We start from the raw sequence: 20,754 nt of genomic DNA on the forward strand, positions 1-20,754 counted from the left end.
CTCGATGGATGCCATTTCATCATCATATCACATCCGTATACACTGCGGTACTTTCAAAGGCCGCGCTATAGTCTAGAGCCCTGACGTTGCCGTCGGGGTTAGTCCCAGACGAGGGAGTCCCCGATATTCCTCTGGATAAAAACGTTCGGGGGAATCACCTTATGAGGGAATCACCATCTTGATCCTGGCCACACCTTCGGCGTTCTGTGTTCTGCTGGCAGGGGAGTTGCTACACATTCATCCGCTTCCGGGAGAACTTCCAATGCTATCGTGCGTGTACGGTTTCAGGCATGCAACGTCAATAAGTATATAGTTTCCGGAAGCTCGGTTCACCTAGAAGTCATAGCGTAGTTCACCTGTCTGCCCTGTTACTTTATATAGGGACCAAAGTACCAATTCTCTTGGGTTTCATACCCAGACCATCAGGTCTCCTGTGTTGAGGTGCAGGTATCGTTCGTGTACATTGTATACCCTCTGACATCCATGTATCTTTGCTGTCCGATACGTATTTTGCCGAGCTGGCGAGATTCTTCGGCGCAATTGGTTATGTCAACCGCGTTTCCTCTTTGCTGGGCTCGTGGGGTACGTCCAGAACAGGGGCGGATCCAGGCCCTGGGTTTTTTTTTTTGGGGGGGGTGGCGGTTTCTTTGTTGAATCCCATGTATAAACTGACGTTTGTTTGGGGGGCGATCGCCCAAACGCCCCCCCCCCCCTCCCTGTATCCGCCACTGGTCGAGAATCGTTGATGGGCGCACAAGACAGTCCGGAATAACGAAGGCTGTTGCTTGGTCTGTCATGTTGTACGCGAACGCGACTAATGACCGGATTTCATCCCTTGTCTTGTGGATGGGACTTGTACAAGGTCTTATGACTGATAGTCTTGTTGAGACACCCCGTCTGCGGATGAGAGGCAGTCATCATGCAGTGGCAGGTACGACTGAGTTGACGTACTTCGTGTGTCAGCCTGCTTATAAAAGCTCTTCCTCTGTAGGCGGTAATGGCTTGTTCATAATGTAGGAGTGCTGTGGCGAAGAACGACGTTTTCTACGTAGAACATCGCTATGCTTCACTGTTGGAGCAAAACAGTCCAAGAGGTGGGACTTCCCTGTCATCGACAGTCCCATCACTCAAAAGGACAGATCTCAATTGCGCTGGAGACAAAGAAAGCTGTTCTGCACTAGGCAACGCGACATCTGGCATAGCAGGGTGTGTTGTGGGGTTAGGGAACAGATACATGATCATAAAAATACATATGACGACAAATCCTGTGCACTGCGCTAACGCTCACTGACGTCCCACTGGACGTCCTGAAGCTCTCAGCGTCAGCCATCGTTTGGGACGCATCACCTTCCGAAGTATCCTGATCTGTTATCCTTGCGCCAGTAAAGTCAAGTCAAATCAAATCAAATCAAAATTCCGAAGGATCCTCTTGTCACGTTCCGTGGACTCCGGATGTTTCCCAGGCAGCGTTGTGACGATTTCTTCTTAAATAAAAAAACAGATATTGAAGCAATGCTTATTGAACGAGGTGCAGACATTGTGGCTATCACGGAAACCTGGCTCTCTGATGATATTGGCTCCGATGAGATATTTCCTGATGAATATGTAGTTGTTAGGAAAAATAGAGTATCTCGGGGCGGGGGTGTTGCGTTGTTGTTAAAGAAAACTTTGACTTTTCTGTCCTTCCTCATCCCAATTTGGAAAGTGTTTGGTGTAAACTAAATACAGTAGTTGGAAAAGTGATTGTTGGAGTTGTTTACAGGCCCCCAAATGCTGATGTATACGTGCTGGAATCGTTAGATAACTATATGAGTACTATTTTCAAGGAGAACCACAAAATCATTGTAGCTGGTGTCGACTGGAATCTTCTTACTAAAGGCACTTTTAAGGATACACGTAGTGCTGATGCGTTGATTGACTTGGCTTACAAATTCAATTTACAACAAGTAGTGTCTCATACAACTAGAGTTACATCAATGACATCTTCCATTCTTGACCTGGTTTTTGTCAATCGACCGTTGACTGATTTTTGTTGTGATATTGTGGACGGCATTTCTGACCACAAAACTGTATTGTTTAATTGCTGTCTGTCACCATCTAGGAAGGATTCAAACAAATATGCATCTTTTTTAAGATTTTGAAAGAGCCGATGACACTGCGATCATTGATCACCTCGCCTTAGAATTTGATAGGTTTTCCGCAACGGTACCCGAGGCTGACAGCGATGGGGTTTGGTCGATCTTCATTGACATTGTAATGTCCTGTTTGCGATCCCATGTTCCTTTGCGGAAGAAACGAGCAGGAAGAAGGAGGCCATGGATTACGCGTGAAGTTATCCACATTAAGCGCAGCATAAATAGGTTAACTAAAAGGGGTCGCTCTGATACCGAAGGTGTACGAGAACTGAGGAGAAAGCTTCGTGACACTATACGCAATAATAAACACACATTCTATAGTAACACCCTAGTAGTAGTTCCACACCACAGTAGTAGTAAGTTCTGGCGGCATATTAATCTAGGCGAGGTACTGGTTTAATGCCCTCGAGTGCGAGTCACACTGCAGATTCGTTTAATGATCATTTCGTCTCAGTTTACTCTGTTGATGAGCATACTAGCCTACCCTATAGTGTTGGCATGGTGATTCCTCCAATCCCCGATGTGGTATTCAGCTCTACTGGCATTTTATCTCTTTTACTTAGCCTATACACGTAAGAAAGAGTGGAGGACCTGATGGCATTCCAAACGGTTTCTTGAGGCGCTACGCAGGGTGGATTTCACTTTACTTACAGTTGATATATCAGAAAGTACATATATGAATCAGGGCGGATTCCTCGTGCTTGCAAAATTGCGAAAGTTATTCCAATTCCGAAAAAAAAAAAAGGCGTCATCCGTCAAAGATTATCGACTTATTTCATTGCTGTCAAGTTGTTCTAAGATTTTCGAGCACATAGTTTACTGTCACCTGTCTAGTTTCCTTGAAGAACATTCTGTGATAAGTGGGCTCCAGTATGGCTTTCTAAAGCGTTCCTCTACCACATACCAACTTATTGAGTTTGTACATGATCTTGCGATATCCATTAATGCTGGCAAGGAGGTGGACGTGATTTTTTCTTGATCTTGAAAAAGCTTTTGACAGGGTGTCTCACTCAAAGCTACTCTTAAAACTTCGTTCAATTTTTAATAATGACAAACTTATATCTTGTCTCGAATCCTACCTTACTGAAAGGCAACAGTTTGTGCACCTTGATGGAATAAACTCACGTATTTCGAATGTAAGCTCTGGAGTTCCAAAAGGATCAGTCCTAGGCCCTTTGTTCTTCCTACTTTATATAAATAATGTGCCAAATGCAGTTACCTCTAGTATCAAATTGTCTGCAGATGACTGCGTGTTGTACAGGGAAGTAGGGTCACGCCAAGACCAAGAATGTTTGCAAACATGCCTTGACTCCGTCAAAAGTTGGTGCGACTCTTGGCAGATATCTATTAGTCCGCAAAAAAGTGTGCACATGAAAATAACAACTAAAAAGAAAAATGTTCTTCCTTTTGAGTACTCCGTCAATGGGCGACCATCAGTAAACATAAATTAGCAAGGATTTGAAGTGGGATCAACATATAAACGATGTTATCAGCAGGGCCAGTAGAAAGCTTTGTATGTTGAGGAGAAGTCTTTGCGATGCCGATATACAGGTGAAGCTAATTGCTTATGAAACCTTACTACGTTCGATAATTGATTATGGGTCTCTCGTTTGGTTTCCGGAAGCTACAACGAGAATAAAAGAGCTTGAAATGATTCAAAGACGAGCCATTCGTTTCGTGTACAACAAATTTTCCCGTTTTGACTCACCAACTCAAATGCTCAAGTGGGCAGGGATTCTGAATCTTCATGTCAGAAACAAAATTATGTGCCTAAAAACTATTTGGTCTATACTTAACGACGAAACTTGCATTCCCAAGGCCAAGTACTTGAAACTTTCCGACACTGGTAGTCGTCGCAGAAAGCACACCAAACATTTAGTGCAATATCGCTTCAAAACAAACTGCTTACGGTACTCCTTTTCCCCTAAAACCATGGAAGAATGGAATAAGTTACACCAGACGGCCATTGATTGCGACACCCTCCCTTCTTTTGTCTCCTGTATTACTGAACTTTATCGTGACTCATAACTGTGTTTCCTTTATATATGTGTATGTGTGTATGTATGTGTGTATATATGCATATGTATAGCTAATTGAGTACAGCTTCATGTTTGTTGGCATAGCGTTTTCCTTTTTTTTTTAATTTTATTATGATTATCATTGTTGTTGCCGTGATATTGGTAGAGGAATATGCGCACTATGTATGTCCCTCCTTCCACGGCGAGTCAAACGCCAGAAGTATTTCAAATAAATAAATAAATCAAATACATTTCAGCGTTAGTCGTACATTCATTACGTGAGTCCATCTGTTACGTTAGCCCTGCCCATCTGTTACGTTAGTCCACTTGTAAATGGCTTCGCTCATAATAGACCTCTCCCTGTTTGTTAACAGATGACGTCATAATATTCGACAGCGCCACCAATTTGGTAGAGTTGAACTACGCTGGAAGCTAGGGGCGAACAAGGTCGCGCCCGAAAGCCACGGTCTTGAGGGGAGTACAATGGTCCCTGAAAGGGACGCGACCTTCGGTCCTACTTTTCTTTCAATAGGAAGCAGCGAGCATGTGCCCATTCGTGGAACCCAGCCGTCCCCTTCCGATTTGTTTCGGTTTCAGTCTGTCTACCAACGTCATGATGACGTTTCTCGGGTAGAGCTCTATTGACCTAGGAATTTAACGCGGATGAAATTTGACGCACGGGCTGGCTGCTTATGTAACAGGCGCCGGGAGTCTTCTAACAGGGTCATCGCACGCCAGGAGTCTTCCGCTGATGGACACACTTTGCGCTTACAATCTTCGTACAATTACGTGGGAGACATGCAAGTGCACTGTGTGAGACCACATGTGAATATCCATCGCAGAATTTTGATATGCAAATGAGCCTAAACCGCGGCGACCAAGAGCGCAGGGAGCACAGCGCTCGTTCCACGACAGAGGGCCACGTGCTTTGGAGTGATGGAGATTTATGGCGAATTTGGGTGGTCATTTCATGGCAACACGGCCTAGCGCTCGGAAATTGCTAGGCCACCGCCCGAGCTGGATCACGTGACCGTTGCCACCCGAACATGAGTGCCAGGAATCTGGCGGTTTTAGTCGCTTAAATCACGCTAGGGGCATCGCGGTCGCCCATCTTCGGGTTCCGTCGTCTGCTAAACCACGTGAACTTCGACGTGCGGGCCAATGATCCAATGTGGGCACTTGTCACCGTTGCAGTGCGGATGTGACGACACCGGATATAGTTGGGCAACCCTCTGCTCGGTCGTTTGGAGACCGGGCGAAAAAAGTGCTAGCTGGCAAATTCCGGGCGCTCGGAAAGCGCCACGCGAACATGCGAGATTGCTTGGCTTTGACCAAGCGAACATGACTGCTCGGGATCTGGCAAAAAAAGTTGCCACGAAATGACTACCAGAATTCGCCATTAGTAGGTGCTGATCTTCTGGCCAGATCAACCGATTTCCGGCCCAGATACGCCGGCGGCGGCGGTCATGAGCTTCTGCGCGATTAAGATTTCACAGCATGCACTTGTTACGATTTTTGAAAGATAGAATGGCTTTCAACGAGGATTGTCTTCCATTCTGCTATCTCGCTTTTGCCCGATATTCCCCAATTAAAGAGTTAATGAATTTCAGGTAATTATTCTTCTTGTCGTTACCGCATGTCCGCCTAGCCGTATAATTCAACTACAAAAATGGCATCTATGCTGCTCTTATAGCTTTTTTTAATAAAAAAATTATGGAAAGGACAAAAAAAAACGGCCTGTAGATATTCAGCTTCCAAATTTGACAGTTGAAGTTCCTTTCGATCATTGAATTCAATTGAATTTTTTATTTCTTTTTCGGGGGAAAAAGAGCAAAAAGCCACTGCATTCTTTGGCAACCGACAGCCTGATGTTTTTTTGCATTCATTTCATGTCGGAAGTGTGTATGGCACATAGTGAACGCGGCCTAGTGGGGCGGCCTGTGGTGCAATGGTGAAGACTGCAAAAGCGAAAAGACGCCAACATCACACAACTGCAGCTCTTTAACCGAAGCACTCAACTGGGCATTGTGTGTGTTCTTCCTTCTGATGCTTCCCTGCCTCAGGTGCTATACTATACGTGACGCGTCTTCCGTTGACTGCGGAGTGCTTACGTATTAATTATTAGGAAGCGTTTCCAACATGCTTCCCGCAAAATACGGCCGCTTGAAGGTTACTGAAGTTATGGGAAGCGTCAAGGTGGAACATGTTTCACTTCGTTTGACTATGCAGATGGCGGGGAATTTCCTTTACTGCATACAGACGTAGTACTGCTGCTTGTGGTGCACTGGTGCCTCATGAGGGCAGGACCGAAAGAAAAACACACACACACACACACCTTCTGTTGACAGTAGAGTGCTTACTCATGCATGGCAAAGAAGCGCTTCCAATTCCGCTAAGTATGATCCGTCGAAGGTTACCAAAAGTTACGGAAGGCGCCAAGAGGGGTGTATGTCTGGCCTGGTTTCATTATGCAGACGGCGGGGAATTTTCTCAAACACATAAGGCCTGCTGTGTTGTTGCGTTTTTACCAGCTCTTTTTCACGGCCGCATTTAAGTAGGATGAAGTAAGGGACTGCAAATTATGTGTGTAGTCTATTGGATTCTGCACGAGCATGTTTCTTTTAGAGCTCTCTTGTTGTGGAAGCGTTGCGCCCCATACCCTTTCTTGGATTGCTTTTGCGGTTTCCGCATACGCGTTTCCACCCTAAGTTGAGCAGTTTCGATTGAACCCGTTTTCGGCAACTTGTTCTAGCGGTGAAAGCACAAAGCGCTTTCCACAAAAAATAAATAAATAAAAAATAAATAAAAAATAAAAAGGCAAAAGAAAGAAAAAATGAATTATTCGAGAAAGTCGAGTCAGGCGTGAAGAAAATCTACGATCGCGTTCAAACACGGCACCTATGAAAGCACCCGTTGCGAACGGTGACGTCATTGCGGTTTGGGTCACCCGATAGATTGTGACATCCTCCACGTGATGAACCTCCTCCGGTGCTAGACCGCGCGCTTGCTGAAACGTATTCTTGTAAAAACGAGGAGGAACAAACATACAGAGTGCTCCTCCTTCGCTGCTGCGGCCGAGTCGATGTCTGCGCTGCAGTGCCGCAGCGAAAAGAGGAAGGGAACAGGGCAGCACGGTGTACCGTCACCCGGTGCCGGCAGTACCCTCTGGCGCTTCGGAGGAAAGCAAGTAATTGTCACCCGAGTAGGCTTAAAGAGACCATCGAACGCTTTTTTTCTCTCGTTTTTGTTTGCCAGAAGAGATGTTCCTGAACATACAGCCGATGTAGTACGTTCGGCAAGCGAACTGTTTCCTACAGACGTTATAGGAAGCTGGTAGCGTTGGCGACGCGCACGGCTAGCGGGGACAGGAGTGTCCTTGGGGAAACTTGACACTGCCGACGCTGAATGCACCGTTACGTCAATGCGCACCGAATGGAAGGCCAGTGATTGGCCGACGCTCCTTTGTACAAGCTGTGTGCACTCCTAACGTAGGAAGGCACCGTGAACACCCGTCTAGCAGTCAAAAAGCTAGAGGAGGAATGTGTAGGAGAGGTCCGGAGGACGATTTCAACCGAGCGTGGTTAAAAAACCACGCACTTACTAGGGAAACATTTCTGGTGTACGAGTTTCCCGACAGGAAGAACAGTTTTCAGCAAGCATTTACGGGGAAATTTCATATTCCCTTTAGAGGAGCATGGAAAGCACTTGGAACATACATTTTTCCCGAGCGACATGAACATATATGTACTACCTTCAGGAGCCGTCACGCAAAATAGGGAAGTGCGAAATTCCTGAGAAAATTAGTTTATAAAAATGAGCGCAGCGGCGGTGATCGTGTGGTGACATTAAAGGTACTGTAAAGCAGCAAGCAAGCTGTTAATATTGGCAGCGGCATTTGAAAGCTTATGCCGAAAGAAACCCACAGTGCAAATTTTATGTGCGACAGAGAATTCTAAATATTTTTTAATCACTTCCGAAATTGGCGGTGAAAGGACGCGGTGCGACGCCTGGTGGGAAACAATCGCCTATTCGTCGAGCAACAGTGTTACATGTCCCCAACCCTCTATCGGCTAAGTCATAGGCTAAGTAGCCGGCTTCATGAACTTTCTTTTAAAAGTTTGTTCAAAAGAGGTAGTTGCTGTCTCTCAAAATGCAAGAACATTGGTACATCGTGTAAATGAGTAACAACCTGCCAGTAGAATCACCACGAAAGCCACCTACGCAAAAATGCACCACGTCCGGCAAGCCGGTGTGGTGATGGTAGCGGTCCACAGATGTCGCTGTACGCTCCATTGTTATTTGCATGTTTATGTCAGCCGCCCTACATGACGGGAACTGCGGAGTTCGTGTCGGGTCTTAGACACAGAGTTGCCCGTAATATTGAAACTTAATTTTCTAAAAAACTATGGGGTGGCTTTGAACGAAATTTGTGGCGTTTGTGTACTGAGCACCCAGGCTGTCAAATGAGCCAACAATATAAAATTGTATGCCTGCTGCTTTACAGTACATTTAAAGGACGGTCGCTTCCAGAAACCCATCTATGAAACCGATACCACTATGTTCGGCATCGGCCGACAATCTACCGCCAATTTTTTCGTCCAAAGAGTGCTTAGGTATCAAATAAACGAATTTTAAAGATCAGCGCCGCTTCCGCGGCCGCAGAAGTTCCGGCGGCGTGACGTCACTCCCCAAGCGAAGAAGTGAGAAAGCGGCGCTCAGAGGAGGAAAGGCGCCGCCCAGACATGTAAAGACACGTCCCCAATGCCGGGCGGGAGCCTGGAACGGCGCCCGCAACAGCAGAAACGTCACTTGGAGTACGCCGGAGGCCCGTTCGCTGGCGCCGTCCAAACAGTCGCTCCTTGCGCGACTGACGACTGCGCACGGCAGCGACCAACCAATCAAAGCGAAGAACAAGACGCAGGTCCGTGGTGCATGAAAACAAACTATTGCCTCGTAGCGCGCGTGCAAGCCTCGCTTCCCTCGTCCTCGTCGGCTTATCCAACACCACCTAGATAAGACAAGGCCCCTTCACATCCTCCTCGTCCGTCGTAATTTGGCGACTTCACGCCAGTCACGCTGCGTAGTTGGTGTGACGTGAAAACGCACGTTACACCGACTACTCAGTGTGACTGGCGTGAAGTCGCCAAACTACGACAGATGAGGAGGATGTGAAGGGGTCGTGTTCGGGAGTGACGTGCTCTCGTTTTTCCAGAGAGGGAATTCCCGAATACTCTCAACATCCGTCGTCTGCTCTTGTCATGTATTCCGTCGAATAACAGTGAAACTACGCCACTATTTCGCGTGGGATTTTCGATACCGTGGTCAATGGTCAACGATGAATAAATCACATGGTTTCGAAATCTACTGGAACGGATGCGACCGTCCCTTTAAGTCTGTCAGCACTGTTATTGGCTGCAGAGAATCGTCTGATAGCGAAAGCAACCAGCCGAGACGCGGAACGGGCGGCGCGAAATGCAACTGCGATCAGAAAGTAGACAAAAAAAGTGCGCACATTCGGTGACCTGGGCCCGTTTGTATAAAAGTTCATAAAAAAGCTCAATAGCTTTGGCTGCGCTTCCTGCGCGAGTGCCGAGCGCGTGCTCAATGCCCTGCAAACGCTATAGACCTTTTTAGAAAAGCAAGCGCCACCTGTAGCACGCAAGGGCTCATGGGAACTCAGAGCGCCTTAAAGGGGCCGCCAAACATTTCACAAGTAATGGTACCCCATGAAAGAACGCAGGCCATAACACCCAAATATACATGTGGTTCTGCTCGTGCCAGCTCAGTGACCCATATAAATGCTTTCAAAGATGAGTAACCAGCGTGCCTCCCTCCACCACGCATAGTCACATGGCTACGTAACCTTGCCGACCAATCGGGGTACCGAGCTCCGAACATGACGTTTCAAATTACCAGCCAATAAACAGGCTTCACTATCAGCTGTGAGGCGAAGTGCTTCGTTTGTTCGTGTGGAACAACATTTTCCGCTCCCTGGTTCCGAAATTCAGCCTCATGACATCTCCAACATCTTCGGCTGGCGCAAACGTCAACAATTGGGCTGCTATCATATGACGCGATTCGAACCCGGGTACCTCCCAGTCACGACGTGACATGACCAGCACGCTAACCACTGTGCCACGCGAGCTGGTGACGCGATGCCGCGTGGCTCAAACCCCCAGTCGTCGGAACCATGCGAAGATGACAAAGATGACCCATCGCGCACCTACCTAAGATTCCGAAACTGTAGCGCCGGATATTCATTCGCGCTCGCAGTGTGCTGCGTGCTACTGCGCGGAAAACTTAGTACGCGTGTGGTATCTAAATTGAACGCATTTCTTTTCCAGTTTGAGGTTGTAACTGTTTAGATTTTGAATGGTTTTGAATTCATCTAGTCCATTTCCGCAAGGGAAATAAAATCATACGTGGAACCCTTGATCGCAATTGATGAGGAAAGCGCCACGTCAAAATGACGTAAAGTTAGAGCGCAGGGCGGAGCTAAAAAGCGAAAGAGTGCAGTGAATATTTCATCCGCATGCAAGCGCCTTTTGGTTTTGAGCGCTAGTAATTGCAAGGAGCTTTCACTGCCTAAGTCGCAATAATATAACGCAAAGAAACGCGCACCTTGTATACCTGTTTACGGCCCCTTTAAGGGCGCCGATAGCAAGGTTTTCTTTGCTGTGAATAAATGCTCAGCTCATGGGCGTTTGGGCGACTGGAGGTAATTCAAATCCTGTCTTCTAAGACCACCTAGCTTATTTCCAGTTCTTGGACCTAGTGGCGGAGGAGCACTAATCAGCTGTGGCCTATGAGCCTCCCTAACCATATTGACGGTTGACTGTATTCGTTGACGTATGACCTTGCGAGCCCGTCTGTCATGGGTCTGTATAAACTCGGAAATACGGAAACAGCCTATGAATTAGCTGATTTCAGTATGATCTTCTTTCGCTCTGTAATCACCCCTCGATCGATGTCTTGCAGTTCTGTTCTTGAAATTTGATTGTAAAAATGTCTACGATGCAACAGATGACGTCTCATGTAATAACAACTTTATAAGCAGGCCCCACTGGACATTTACAGGGGCGCACCAGGGGGTGCAGCAGACTTCTACATGGAGGCCGGCTCGGTGAGCTGCTGAAGAGCGGCCCAGCCCTGCCGCCACTCCTCCACCACATGGTTTCTCTGATTGACCAAGGTGACCGCTTTCAAAGAACATTCGACTGGTAGCATACGTTAGCCTCAAGATACAAACTGTCGGCCCGTCACAAAGAGCAGTATAATTTTTCAAGGTGGCTATGTGGCATCGTTTCAGGTGTGATCAGCCCTGAGTGTAGCGACGACAACCCAGGACTCGGCGGCCCGGACGCCCCACAGCGACGCGGAGCAGCTGGTGCATCAAGCAGGCCAGGACAGCGGCAACACGCCTCGCCGGGACAACGACGTCGATGGCGACACATCGCGGGCCCCGATGCGCTCGGCTGCTCCTGTCGCCGGCGTGGAAGCGATGGCCGCCGCACCCACGGGAGCTACCAACACCAGTGCTAATACATGCGCCAACCCTAATGCCAACACGAATCCTAACACCAGCACCAACGTTCGTGGTAACGCCAGTGCCAATGCTGACGCTGCAGGTTCTGCCAAACAGAAGGGATCTCAAGTCACCGAAGAAGTGCCTACCATCGCGCCTGTCAAGGTCCCAGATCCCGATGAAGCGGTATGTATGCTTCATCAGATCAACCAATCGTTAACAACTCTTGTGCAGTCAATGCAGCAAACCTCACATTCTTAAATGTGCTCAGGCGAGCAGCGTGGCCGCTTTTCAGTGAAGAGCAACACAAAAGACGTTGACATTTTTTTCTTCCACGTCAATATTGCAGAAATAAATAACATTCCTGCGCCCGATACAGGGGGGCTGTACACTCTGGCACCGCAAATAAGCTTTCTGGTTATTGTGGATGCTTTGCTGTAAATTTACAACTCAGCAGCTGATATGTCTCCGCGGTACTTTCTCTTCATGACTGCAATGCCAAATCTGCACAGTGTGTTAGTGTAGGGAGCCGCCGAATGAGCCTCCCTTCCCCGTGAGACAATGTCACGCTACGATGCATACCCTGTGCATATAGCTTCTTCCAGTTTCAGTAGTGAAAAAGAGTACAAAGTGGTAGGACTGGGAGACCGTCGGAGCTTTTGGCTTCTTGCCCTTTGCGCCTGGTACATTGTTGTTGCTGTAATTTTGTGTGGCGACATTCAGTTCACGAACGCAGCGGTTTGTTCTCTGGGTTATGGGACTGAACTGAGCTATATTGGTCGCAGGCTTCGATGAAATGGATGTTGCCCAACAAAGAGCCCGGCGCGAAGGTCAAGAAACGGGACGAGGAGGAGTCCTCCGCGGGACCCTCCCAGGTGGTTCTGCAGTCGCCCCAGAGTCCCGTTTCTAAACCGAAGAAGTCGAAAAGCGGCCACCCTCAGGAATACACTACGCATAAGTCATCCGGCGGCTCTCGCACTGACCTCTGTGGCATCTTCTCGGGAATCCTAGGAAGGTTTAGACTCAGACCGGTATGACAGAGATCCTTACACTCTACTCTGTACCACGATATCTATTAAAGGGGCATTAAAGGGCAATAATTTATCCTCACGGAATCAAATATATCTTTACCTTGACAGCAGCGCAAAAGGAACGGCATTCATCCGTCGCGTAATTTTTCGTGATTTATGTGCGAACGAAATAGCAATTTAGCTTTCCCTCTCCTCTCTTGCGCAAGAAGCACGGCAATACGGAGCTGCCTGTAATTGGTCTCCTCAAACGATTCGTCCAGTCATCGCGGGAGATGATTGAGGAGACCAATGACAGGCCGCTTTGCATTGCCGTGCTTCTTGAGGAGGAGGGAAGGTGTAGATTGCAGTTTCGTTCGCGCATAAATCACGAACAACGCGACAGATGAATTCCGTTCCTTTTGCATTGTGTCAAGGTAACAGTGTCTTTCATTTCGCGATGAGAACTTTTTGCGCTTTGGTGCTCCTTTAAGCGACATGCACAACGCGACCCGCCGAATTGATTGATTAGTGACGCCGTGCACCACACTCCCTGACGTGATGAGTGAGCACGACGCCTTCCTCGATAAGTCCGCCACCCTGTCCCATAGACCCCAACTTGTGTAGCTTACAACAAGTCACGCTATAAGCGCAATGTCTAACAAGTATTCCACGGGCATAGCACAGCCTCGCTGGAGCACATCACAACAACACTTCCACGTATACGTTGTCTTCCCCAACTTGACGCGTCATCATCAATACTGGAGACAGTGGCTACATTACTAGAACGTAGCGTTGAATGCACCGGCCTAAAGGTGTGAAGCAGTCTATCGCTGATTGTCCGCTTTACCACCAAACAGACCTAATGGATTAGATGTCACATGTGATTTATTTAGTTTCTCTGTGGTTGAACATTTCGTCTTAGAAATGTCACCCTTTAAGAGATATGTGAGGAGGTATATAAATTAGGATCAAGCCACACATTCGCACAAAACGTCCGAGTGTAGCGCGCAATCCTGGTGCGCAAGAGAGCTTTCCATCTTGCGGGCAGAAAAGCTCCTTCCCTCGGCTGCCAGTCTGTGACGTCACGCCATCTCCCTTCTTTATTTATTTATTTTATTTGTATTTGCTGCAGCCTCAACTAGAGACTTCGCTTTCATTATTTCTTTCTTTTTGCGCTTGTATTTGGCGCCGCGCGTCCCACGTCTGCCGTTTGGCACAGAGCAGTCAACCGGTCGCCTTGCCCCCGCGCCGTAGCAGACGATTCTTGATAGCCAATAAAGTGCTCGGATGATCTGACGTCACAACACACCAGAAGTAGCCGGGAGAGATCGCCGCCGCAGCGCGCGCTGTTGTAAACTAACTTTCCCAGGAAATGCGCGCTTCTCGAAGGAAATATTTTGCGTAACAGTTCCTGAACGTAGCATGTTCATATCACGCGGTAAACAATATATGTTCGAGGTGCCTTCTATACTCATTTGAGGAGCAAGGAAATGGCAATGCAATACTCGGAGCCCTGCATCATTCATTATGCAGTCTATCAGGAGCGACCGTACAGGATATTTTTACTGAACGGTGTCTTAGCACATAAAAAAAGCCCAGAAAAATCACCGCATTCACTATATAGACCACATATTATACCCTCCGACCGCTTCGACCGATTCGACCGAGCTAGTGGACGTGGCGCCACGGGCCACCTGATTGGCACATGCATCGTTTCCTGCTGCCCACAGAGTGATCTCAACCTCACTCATTCTCTTACGGGATCTCGGAAAGAATTGAGGGGTTGCATTGAGCGTGCTCAGGTAAAAGACCAGTCTCATGCGCTACAGATGACCAGCCACAACTATTGTTCTCGTGCGAGAACGCATGCGATATTTATCGTACAATCTTATGCAGCCGAAAACGAAACATTTATGGGGGTGGGGGATGCGCGTGGCTTTCACTGTTCCTTCAGCCTCACAAAGAAACCGCCGAGCTGCGCATATGACATTTCAAATTACCAGCCAATAAACATACTTCGTTATCAGCTGTGAGTCAGAGCGCTCAGTTTGTTTGTGTGAAACTACATTTTGCAATCCGTGGTTCCGAAATTCAACGTCATGGCATATTCAACATCTCCGGCTGTCGCAAACGTCAACAGTTGGGCTGCTATCACATGACGCGATTCGAACCCGGGTTCCTCCCAGTCACGACATGACATGGCCAGCACGCTAACCACTGTTCCACCCAAGCAGCACAATGTACCGAAAGTCGAGTGCAGTAGGGGTGGACGGTATGTGTTTTATCAATGTTCTTTAGTTTCACCAGTTCGTTCAAGGTCTTCCACCTACCTGTCCACCCCTATTGCACTCGACTTTCAGTACATTGTGCTGCTTGGGCACGCGAGCTGGTGAGGCGATGCCGCGTGGCTCAAGCCGCAAGCAAGTACGGCAGGCCAGTTGTCGGAACCATTCGAAGATGACGAAGATGTCCCATCGCGCACCTACCTAAGATTCCGGAACTGTAGTCCCGGATATTCATTCGCGCTCGTGGTGTGCTGTGTGCTACTGCCCAGAAAACGTAGTGCGCGTATGATACCTAAATTAAACGCATTTCGCTTTCACTTAGAGGCTGTAACTGTTCAGATTTTGAACAGAAGAGGATTCACGTTCATCTAGTCCAATTAGCATTTGAAATAAAATCATACCTGGAACACTCGTAATTGGTGAGGAAAGCGCTACGTCAAAATGACGTAAAGTTAGAGCGCGGGGCGGAGCTAAAATGTGAAAGAGTCAGTGAATATTTCATTCGTATGCAAGCGCCTTTTGTTTTTGAGCGATAGTAATTGCAAGGAGTTTTCACTGCCTAAGTTTCAATAATATAACACAAAGAAATGGGCCCCTTGTGTACCTGTTTACGGCCCCTTTAAGTGTCTAGTTTGTTAAAATGTCGTATAGTAGGACGTGGTATCAAAAAGACTAGGCCTGTATAAAACGAACCACATATCTTGGTCACAATAACCCTCGAAGCAGTCCCATTGTAGAGCGACACACCGCTCCCAGAGCTTTTTTCACTTTCGTGAAAGCACTATAGTCCGAGTAGCTTTTGCCCCCAATAAAACTCAGATTTTCATCGTCATCATCGTCACTTTCGGGAAAACTCCCTGGAAGCCCCTTTCTTCAGTGGTGTCAAGCACCTTCTGCGATTCGCGCTGAATCTCGTCTGCGGTCTCAAAACGGTGGCCCTTCATCATCGGGTTTCATCATCGGGTTTCATCATCGGGTTTCATCATCGGGTTTCATCATCGGATTTCATAATCGGAAAGAGGAAAAGTTGCAGAGGGCCAAATCCGGCGAGTAGGGCTTGTGAAGAATGGTGGTTATGTTGTTGCGACCGAAAAACGGACATGTTGCGAACGTTCTGTGAGCGGGTGCATGGCATTGTCATGATGGACATCCATTTGCCACAGTTCGGGTCTTTTGCGCCGAATGTCCACCCTCATGATAAAAGCAGCAAAACCTAATAGTGCAGTCCTTAAAAGTGACAAAATGGACGAACACAACACACAGCACTGAACTTTCAACAAATGATTTTATTGACAAGAAGACGAACTATTTATAGCACGTTTTTTCTTCTTCTTTTTTTCATTTTTTATTTCAACTGAGCCACGCGTGCTATAGAATTTATCTGTTACCTCTCTTGGAACAGGTCCTTCCAAAAACTGATCTATCTGATCAGAATAAAAGACAGAGGCCTGACTTATATATTTGTCTCCGAGGTTGTTTATCTGTCTAGCTTCCTCGAACAAAAGAGCGCCCTTACCCCTACATCATTTCAGGATAAGTGTTTTTTCAAACCATGGTGCTCATTCTGAACATGACTTTAGGTGCTCATGAAGTCTACTCTGTTCATTGTTTTTCCTGTTGTGCTCAGCTACTTTTGTCATGAATTACAACCAGCAATCCCGGACTCTTATGATCCACCGTCAGACACCCTAGAACACTGCAGCAAAACGGGGTGTTCACGGTCTGGCCCTCGGGGAGGAATTCACGGTGCACAACTCAGCGAATGTCAAAGAAAACGATGAGTCTTGGTCGCACTCCTGACCTGCCTCGCCTTCTTCGGTCTTGAAGATGCTGGGCTCTTCCACTGCTAAGCCTGTTGTTTGGTCTCTGGTCGTAACCGTAGAACCAAGTCTCATCCCCAGTGATCACCCTTGACATGAATGTTAAGTCATCTAAGATGTGCTGACGAGATCCTGACAGAGTTCGACACGGCGCGCCTTCTGATCGGGGGTCAGAATCTTAGACTCACACTTTGCAGCAATGCGGTGCATGTTCAAAACAGATGGGGATTTTTTGCACTGTTCCACACGACACATCGACGATGTAAGCGATGTCCTGAATGGTCTTCCGAAGATCTCGGAAATGTCTCGGAACTTTTTGATACCATCTCGTAGGTCTGTGCTTTGAAGCGACGACGACGCTCACGTCCGCTTGCATCCGATGATCACGCGCATTATTCATTCTGCTGTCATTCGATCCATGACCTTGAAACCGAGTACATCTACAGAGACCAGTTGTCATATTCCTTACGTTTTGGCGCTGAAACCCGGGAAGGAAACTCTGGAAAGGATTTGGCAACTGATCCATGCTCCATGGATCGTCTCAAACAGCTCCGAGAACTTGTCTGCGAGAAGATCACTATGTTTACTTCGGAGATCCTCGGAGATAGGAATCCTCCAGGAAATTCCTTCCGTCAAGATCCTGGAGCTGAAGCTCGCGCTGTTAACTCATCACGCTAGAGTACCGCGATATCTCGATGAACAGATTTCCGCGATTATAGACTTGGACGAGATATAGAGAGCGAACTATACGTAGAAGGCTGCGGTGTACCTGGGGATGGTAGTAACTGCTCAAGTGCGGGCTAACACATTTCTGGAACGTTCAGGAGATACTCGATGGCCTACCTTGAAAGCTACGCGAGTTGCACTGGACGTGTCTCAATGATTCACGACTGAAACCGCCCAGGAATCGCTTCAACGATTCCAAGATCCCCAAGCAGCACAATGTACTGAAAGTCGAGTGCAATAAGGGTGGACGGGTAGGTGGAAGACCTTGAACGAACTGGTGAAACTAAAGACCATTGATAAGACACATACCCTCCACCCTATTGCACTCGACTTTCGGTACATTGTGCTGCTTGGGTCGTCGTCGTTTCCCAACACAATAGCGAGTTTTAGTTACATCAGGAAGTGTTCACGATAACAGTTGCGGAAACTTAAGCCAATCACCTTGTTTCTTTGCCCAAGCAGCACAATGTACTGAAAGTCGAGTGCAATAGGGGTGTCTTATCAACGTTCTTATATCAACGTGTCTTATCATGGTTCCACGAGTCTGCTCAAGGCCTTCCACCTACCCGTCCATCCCCATTACACTCACTTTCAGTAAATTGTGCTGCCTGGGTGAAGTGGGTGACATCACATTGCAAAGCTCGGATTTGGTAACTTCCTTTATCGTATAGTTTTCCTAGAGTTCTTCCGATGTACTGAAACTCCCTAATGTCGTCATCCTCCCCTAACACCGCAATTAAAAACACATTGATCTCATGCTGTGTATTTGTGATTGTAAGGGACCAGGCACAACTCTATCCTGGCATCAAGATTTCAATGAGAAGATTTGACCTAAAGTAGATGCACTGAAGTTGTGCTGTTGTACTGAACTGCATGCACTGTTAAGCTGCACGAGGACGTCCTGCGAGGCCAACAGCTCCCGACGCATGCAACCACTTCGTGCTTTTCAAATTCAGCAAATCACAGGGGAGAAAGACTGTTTCTTCCCCTGTTTTAACATTCTTCCTTTAGAGCGTATAGGCTGTCTAAGGCATGTGTAACCCGCTCGATGTTTTGCGTACCCTTTTTTGCGCGCTTCTCAAGCTTTGATCTTTTATACTTTTACCTTTTCATCCTTTAGTTTATTACTAGTAGCCGTGTTGAAAGATCTTCCTGTGTTTCTTGTGAGAATTAGCAGATCTCTCTCGGCGAAATCGACGAGCTCACCTGCTGGGTGAACCCAGAGGAAACGTGCGACTGGCGACTCAACTCCTTAACGCAGCTTCACATCCTTGGCAAAGGCAGCTTCGGGGTCGTCTATCTAGTACGTCACAAAGCGACAAAAGAGTTGGCTGCCCTTAAATGCATCGAGAAACATCACCGGGAGCAGGCCAAGGTGGGAAACAGTTTGCATTACAGCGTACAGGATAGTAGTCCACGAAAAAGCAAGTGATGGGCCAGGAACCCCTCATATTCTCAATCTGAAATGCTATCATGAACCATATGGTGCCTCAAGTACAAGAGTCAGAAACTATAGAGACTCATCAGAATAGGGCTTGTGCAAAAGTCGCATGTACATCAGTCTAGAGATATCGTAGTCATGATAATGATCACACATGAAGACAACCATGAATACCGCAGACAGTGAGACAGAAACTCTAACAGTTTCGCGCTCACCGCCAGACAACGTCGAGGCGTAGATCCGGGTGTGATCAGTCACTTTCGTTTAGTCCCATATGGAGCGCTAGCGGAAGCTTATGAACATGAAAAACGGTCTCTGCCTTTGATTTTTCAAGTCAGTTCGGTATGAAAGAGTCCTAAGTATAAGCAAATATGTCTACCGACGAAAAGGGAGATTCTTTCTCTATGCTTTGTGCTGTTCCTTTTTGTTTGTTTTGTTTTGTTTCTAGTCTTTTACAAACCTACGTGGCATAGGCAGTTCAATTCCTCGATGTAATTTTCGAATGTCTTCACTTTACTATAGGAAGCACGACGTGTCGAAGCTGAGCGTGTTGCATGGCAGGCTGTCTCCCATCATCCTTTCGTCGCTACGCTGAAGGCCTACTATGAGACATCAAGAGGGCAAGTCACATACTGTTTATTGCTCAAACGCTGTCGTTTGTGGGAACGAGAATCCGTGCACGTTCCCGTTCACACTCGCACATCTGCCCGTCTTTACCTCAAACGTGGGCCATGCCGTCAGTTTCTCTGTATGCACACACATTCCATGAAAAAAAAAAAGAAAAAGGATACATGAACAGCATCATAGGGTCTGTGCTGTCCGTTCTTTTAACGTACAGCGTACGTACCCATTGAAGTGTATGTTACTAAGTCAACACGTAATTCACGAAAAAGCCAGTGAGTGCCAGCGCCAGGGGGTGAACTTGGACCCTCCTGATTACCGGTCAGGGATGTTACCATTACGCCAGATTGGCATGGCCTTCTCGTGAAATGCTCGGCTCGTTTGCGTATCTATGGTACTGTTCACACATTCGATGGTTTTTCCACGGACTCGTTGATCCCTTGAGAGATTCACCGTATGGACCGCTTTTTAGGCTAACGATACGTCTTAAAATGAGCGCCTTGCGTTTTCTAACGACACGTTCTTTGTATTTCAGGTGGTGTTTCGTGATGGAATATGTGTCCCGCGGCACGCTGAGCCAGATTATCCGCCGTTCTGGGCCCATGCCAGAGAGCAAAGCGAAACTGGTCTCTGCACAGCTAGCGCATGCGCTGAATTTCGTTCACAGTGCTGGTGAGGGAAAAATCATGCATATGCCATTACACAGAGCAGTCGTTATGAGTGCCACATGTCGCCACGTGTTCATTGTACCAAGCCCGCGTTAGAAAAAAGGTAGAGTATATGCGTGCGCAAACAGCTACGAAAATAATGATTCTAAAACAGTCCAGCAAAACATGTGGTTCTGTTCGCAAATTCGCACAAAGTTGCTTCATCACAGCGACTCCTCACATCCCTGCCTTTATCAGCAAGAGCCTTCCACGATTCCTTCTGCAAAGCGAAATAGAGCAGGGATCGTACGATGTGTTCGTCTGGACGAAAGCTCGCTGTAGTGCTTGCATGCAGGAACTATAACTGCTGAGGAGACGGAATGACTTTATTCCAGTGCAGGAAACACAAGACGATGAAGAATGCGCTCTTTGGCCTAAGTAGCCCTTGCGCCAAAAAACCTCGAACTACGTACATACGATGAAGAATGCAACCGGCAGGTTCACGGAGCAATCACATCACTGCCTA

At 47.3% G+C, this 20,754-nt stretch overlaps 1 protein-coding gene across 9 annotated transcripts in view; it reads left to right on the forward strand.

Annotated features, from left to right (window-relative positions):
- Positions 1-20,754, forward strand: part of LOC135377911 (protein kinase C iota type-like) — a 44,838-nt gene that overhangs the window by 3,050 nt on the left and 21,034 nt on the right. For 6 of the 9 annotated variants that reach the window (XR_010418216.1, XR_010418217.1, XM_064610661.1 and 3 more), the window contains exons 2-7: positions 11,211-11,345; positions 11,463-11,864; positions 12,464-12,709; positions 18,694-18,894; positions 19,483-19,580; positions 20,117-20,253. Coding sequence is in view for 7 of the 9 variants with exons in the window: in XM_064610661.1 (XP_064466731.1) it covers positions 11,619-11,864; positions 12,464-12,709; positions 18,694-18,894; positions 19,483-19,580; positions 20,117-20,253 (928 nt within the window). In the remaining 2 variants the exon portion in view is untranslated. The remainder of the gene's footprint in view (positions 1-11,210; positions 11,346-11,462; positions 11,865-12,463; positions 12,710-18,693; positions 18,895-19,482; positions 19,581-20,116; positions 20,254-20,754) is intronic. The other 3 variants (XM_064610662.1, XM_064610665.1, XM_064610666.1) reach the window with 3 other exon arrangements.

The sequence above is a fragment of the Ornithodoros turicata genome, chromosome 1 (assembly GCF_037126465.1).
Source record: "Ornithodoros turicata isolate Travis chromosome 1, ASM3712646v1, whole genome shotgun sequence".
NCBI classification, from domain to species: Eukaryota; Metazoa; Arthropoda; class Arachnida; order Ixodida; family Argasidae; genus Ornithodoros; species Ornithodoros turicata.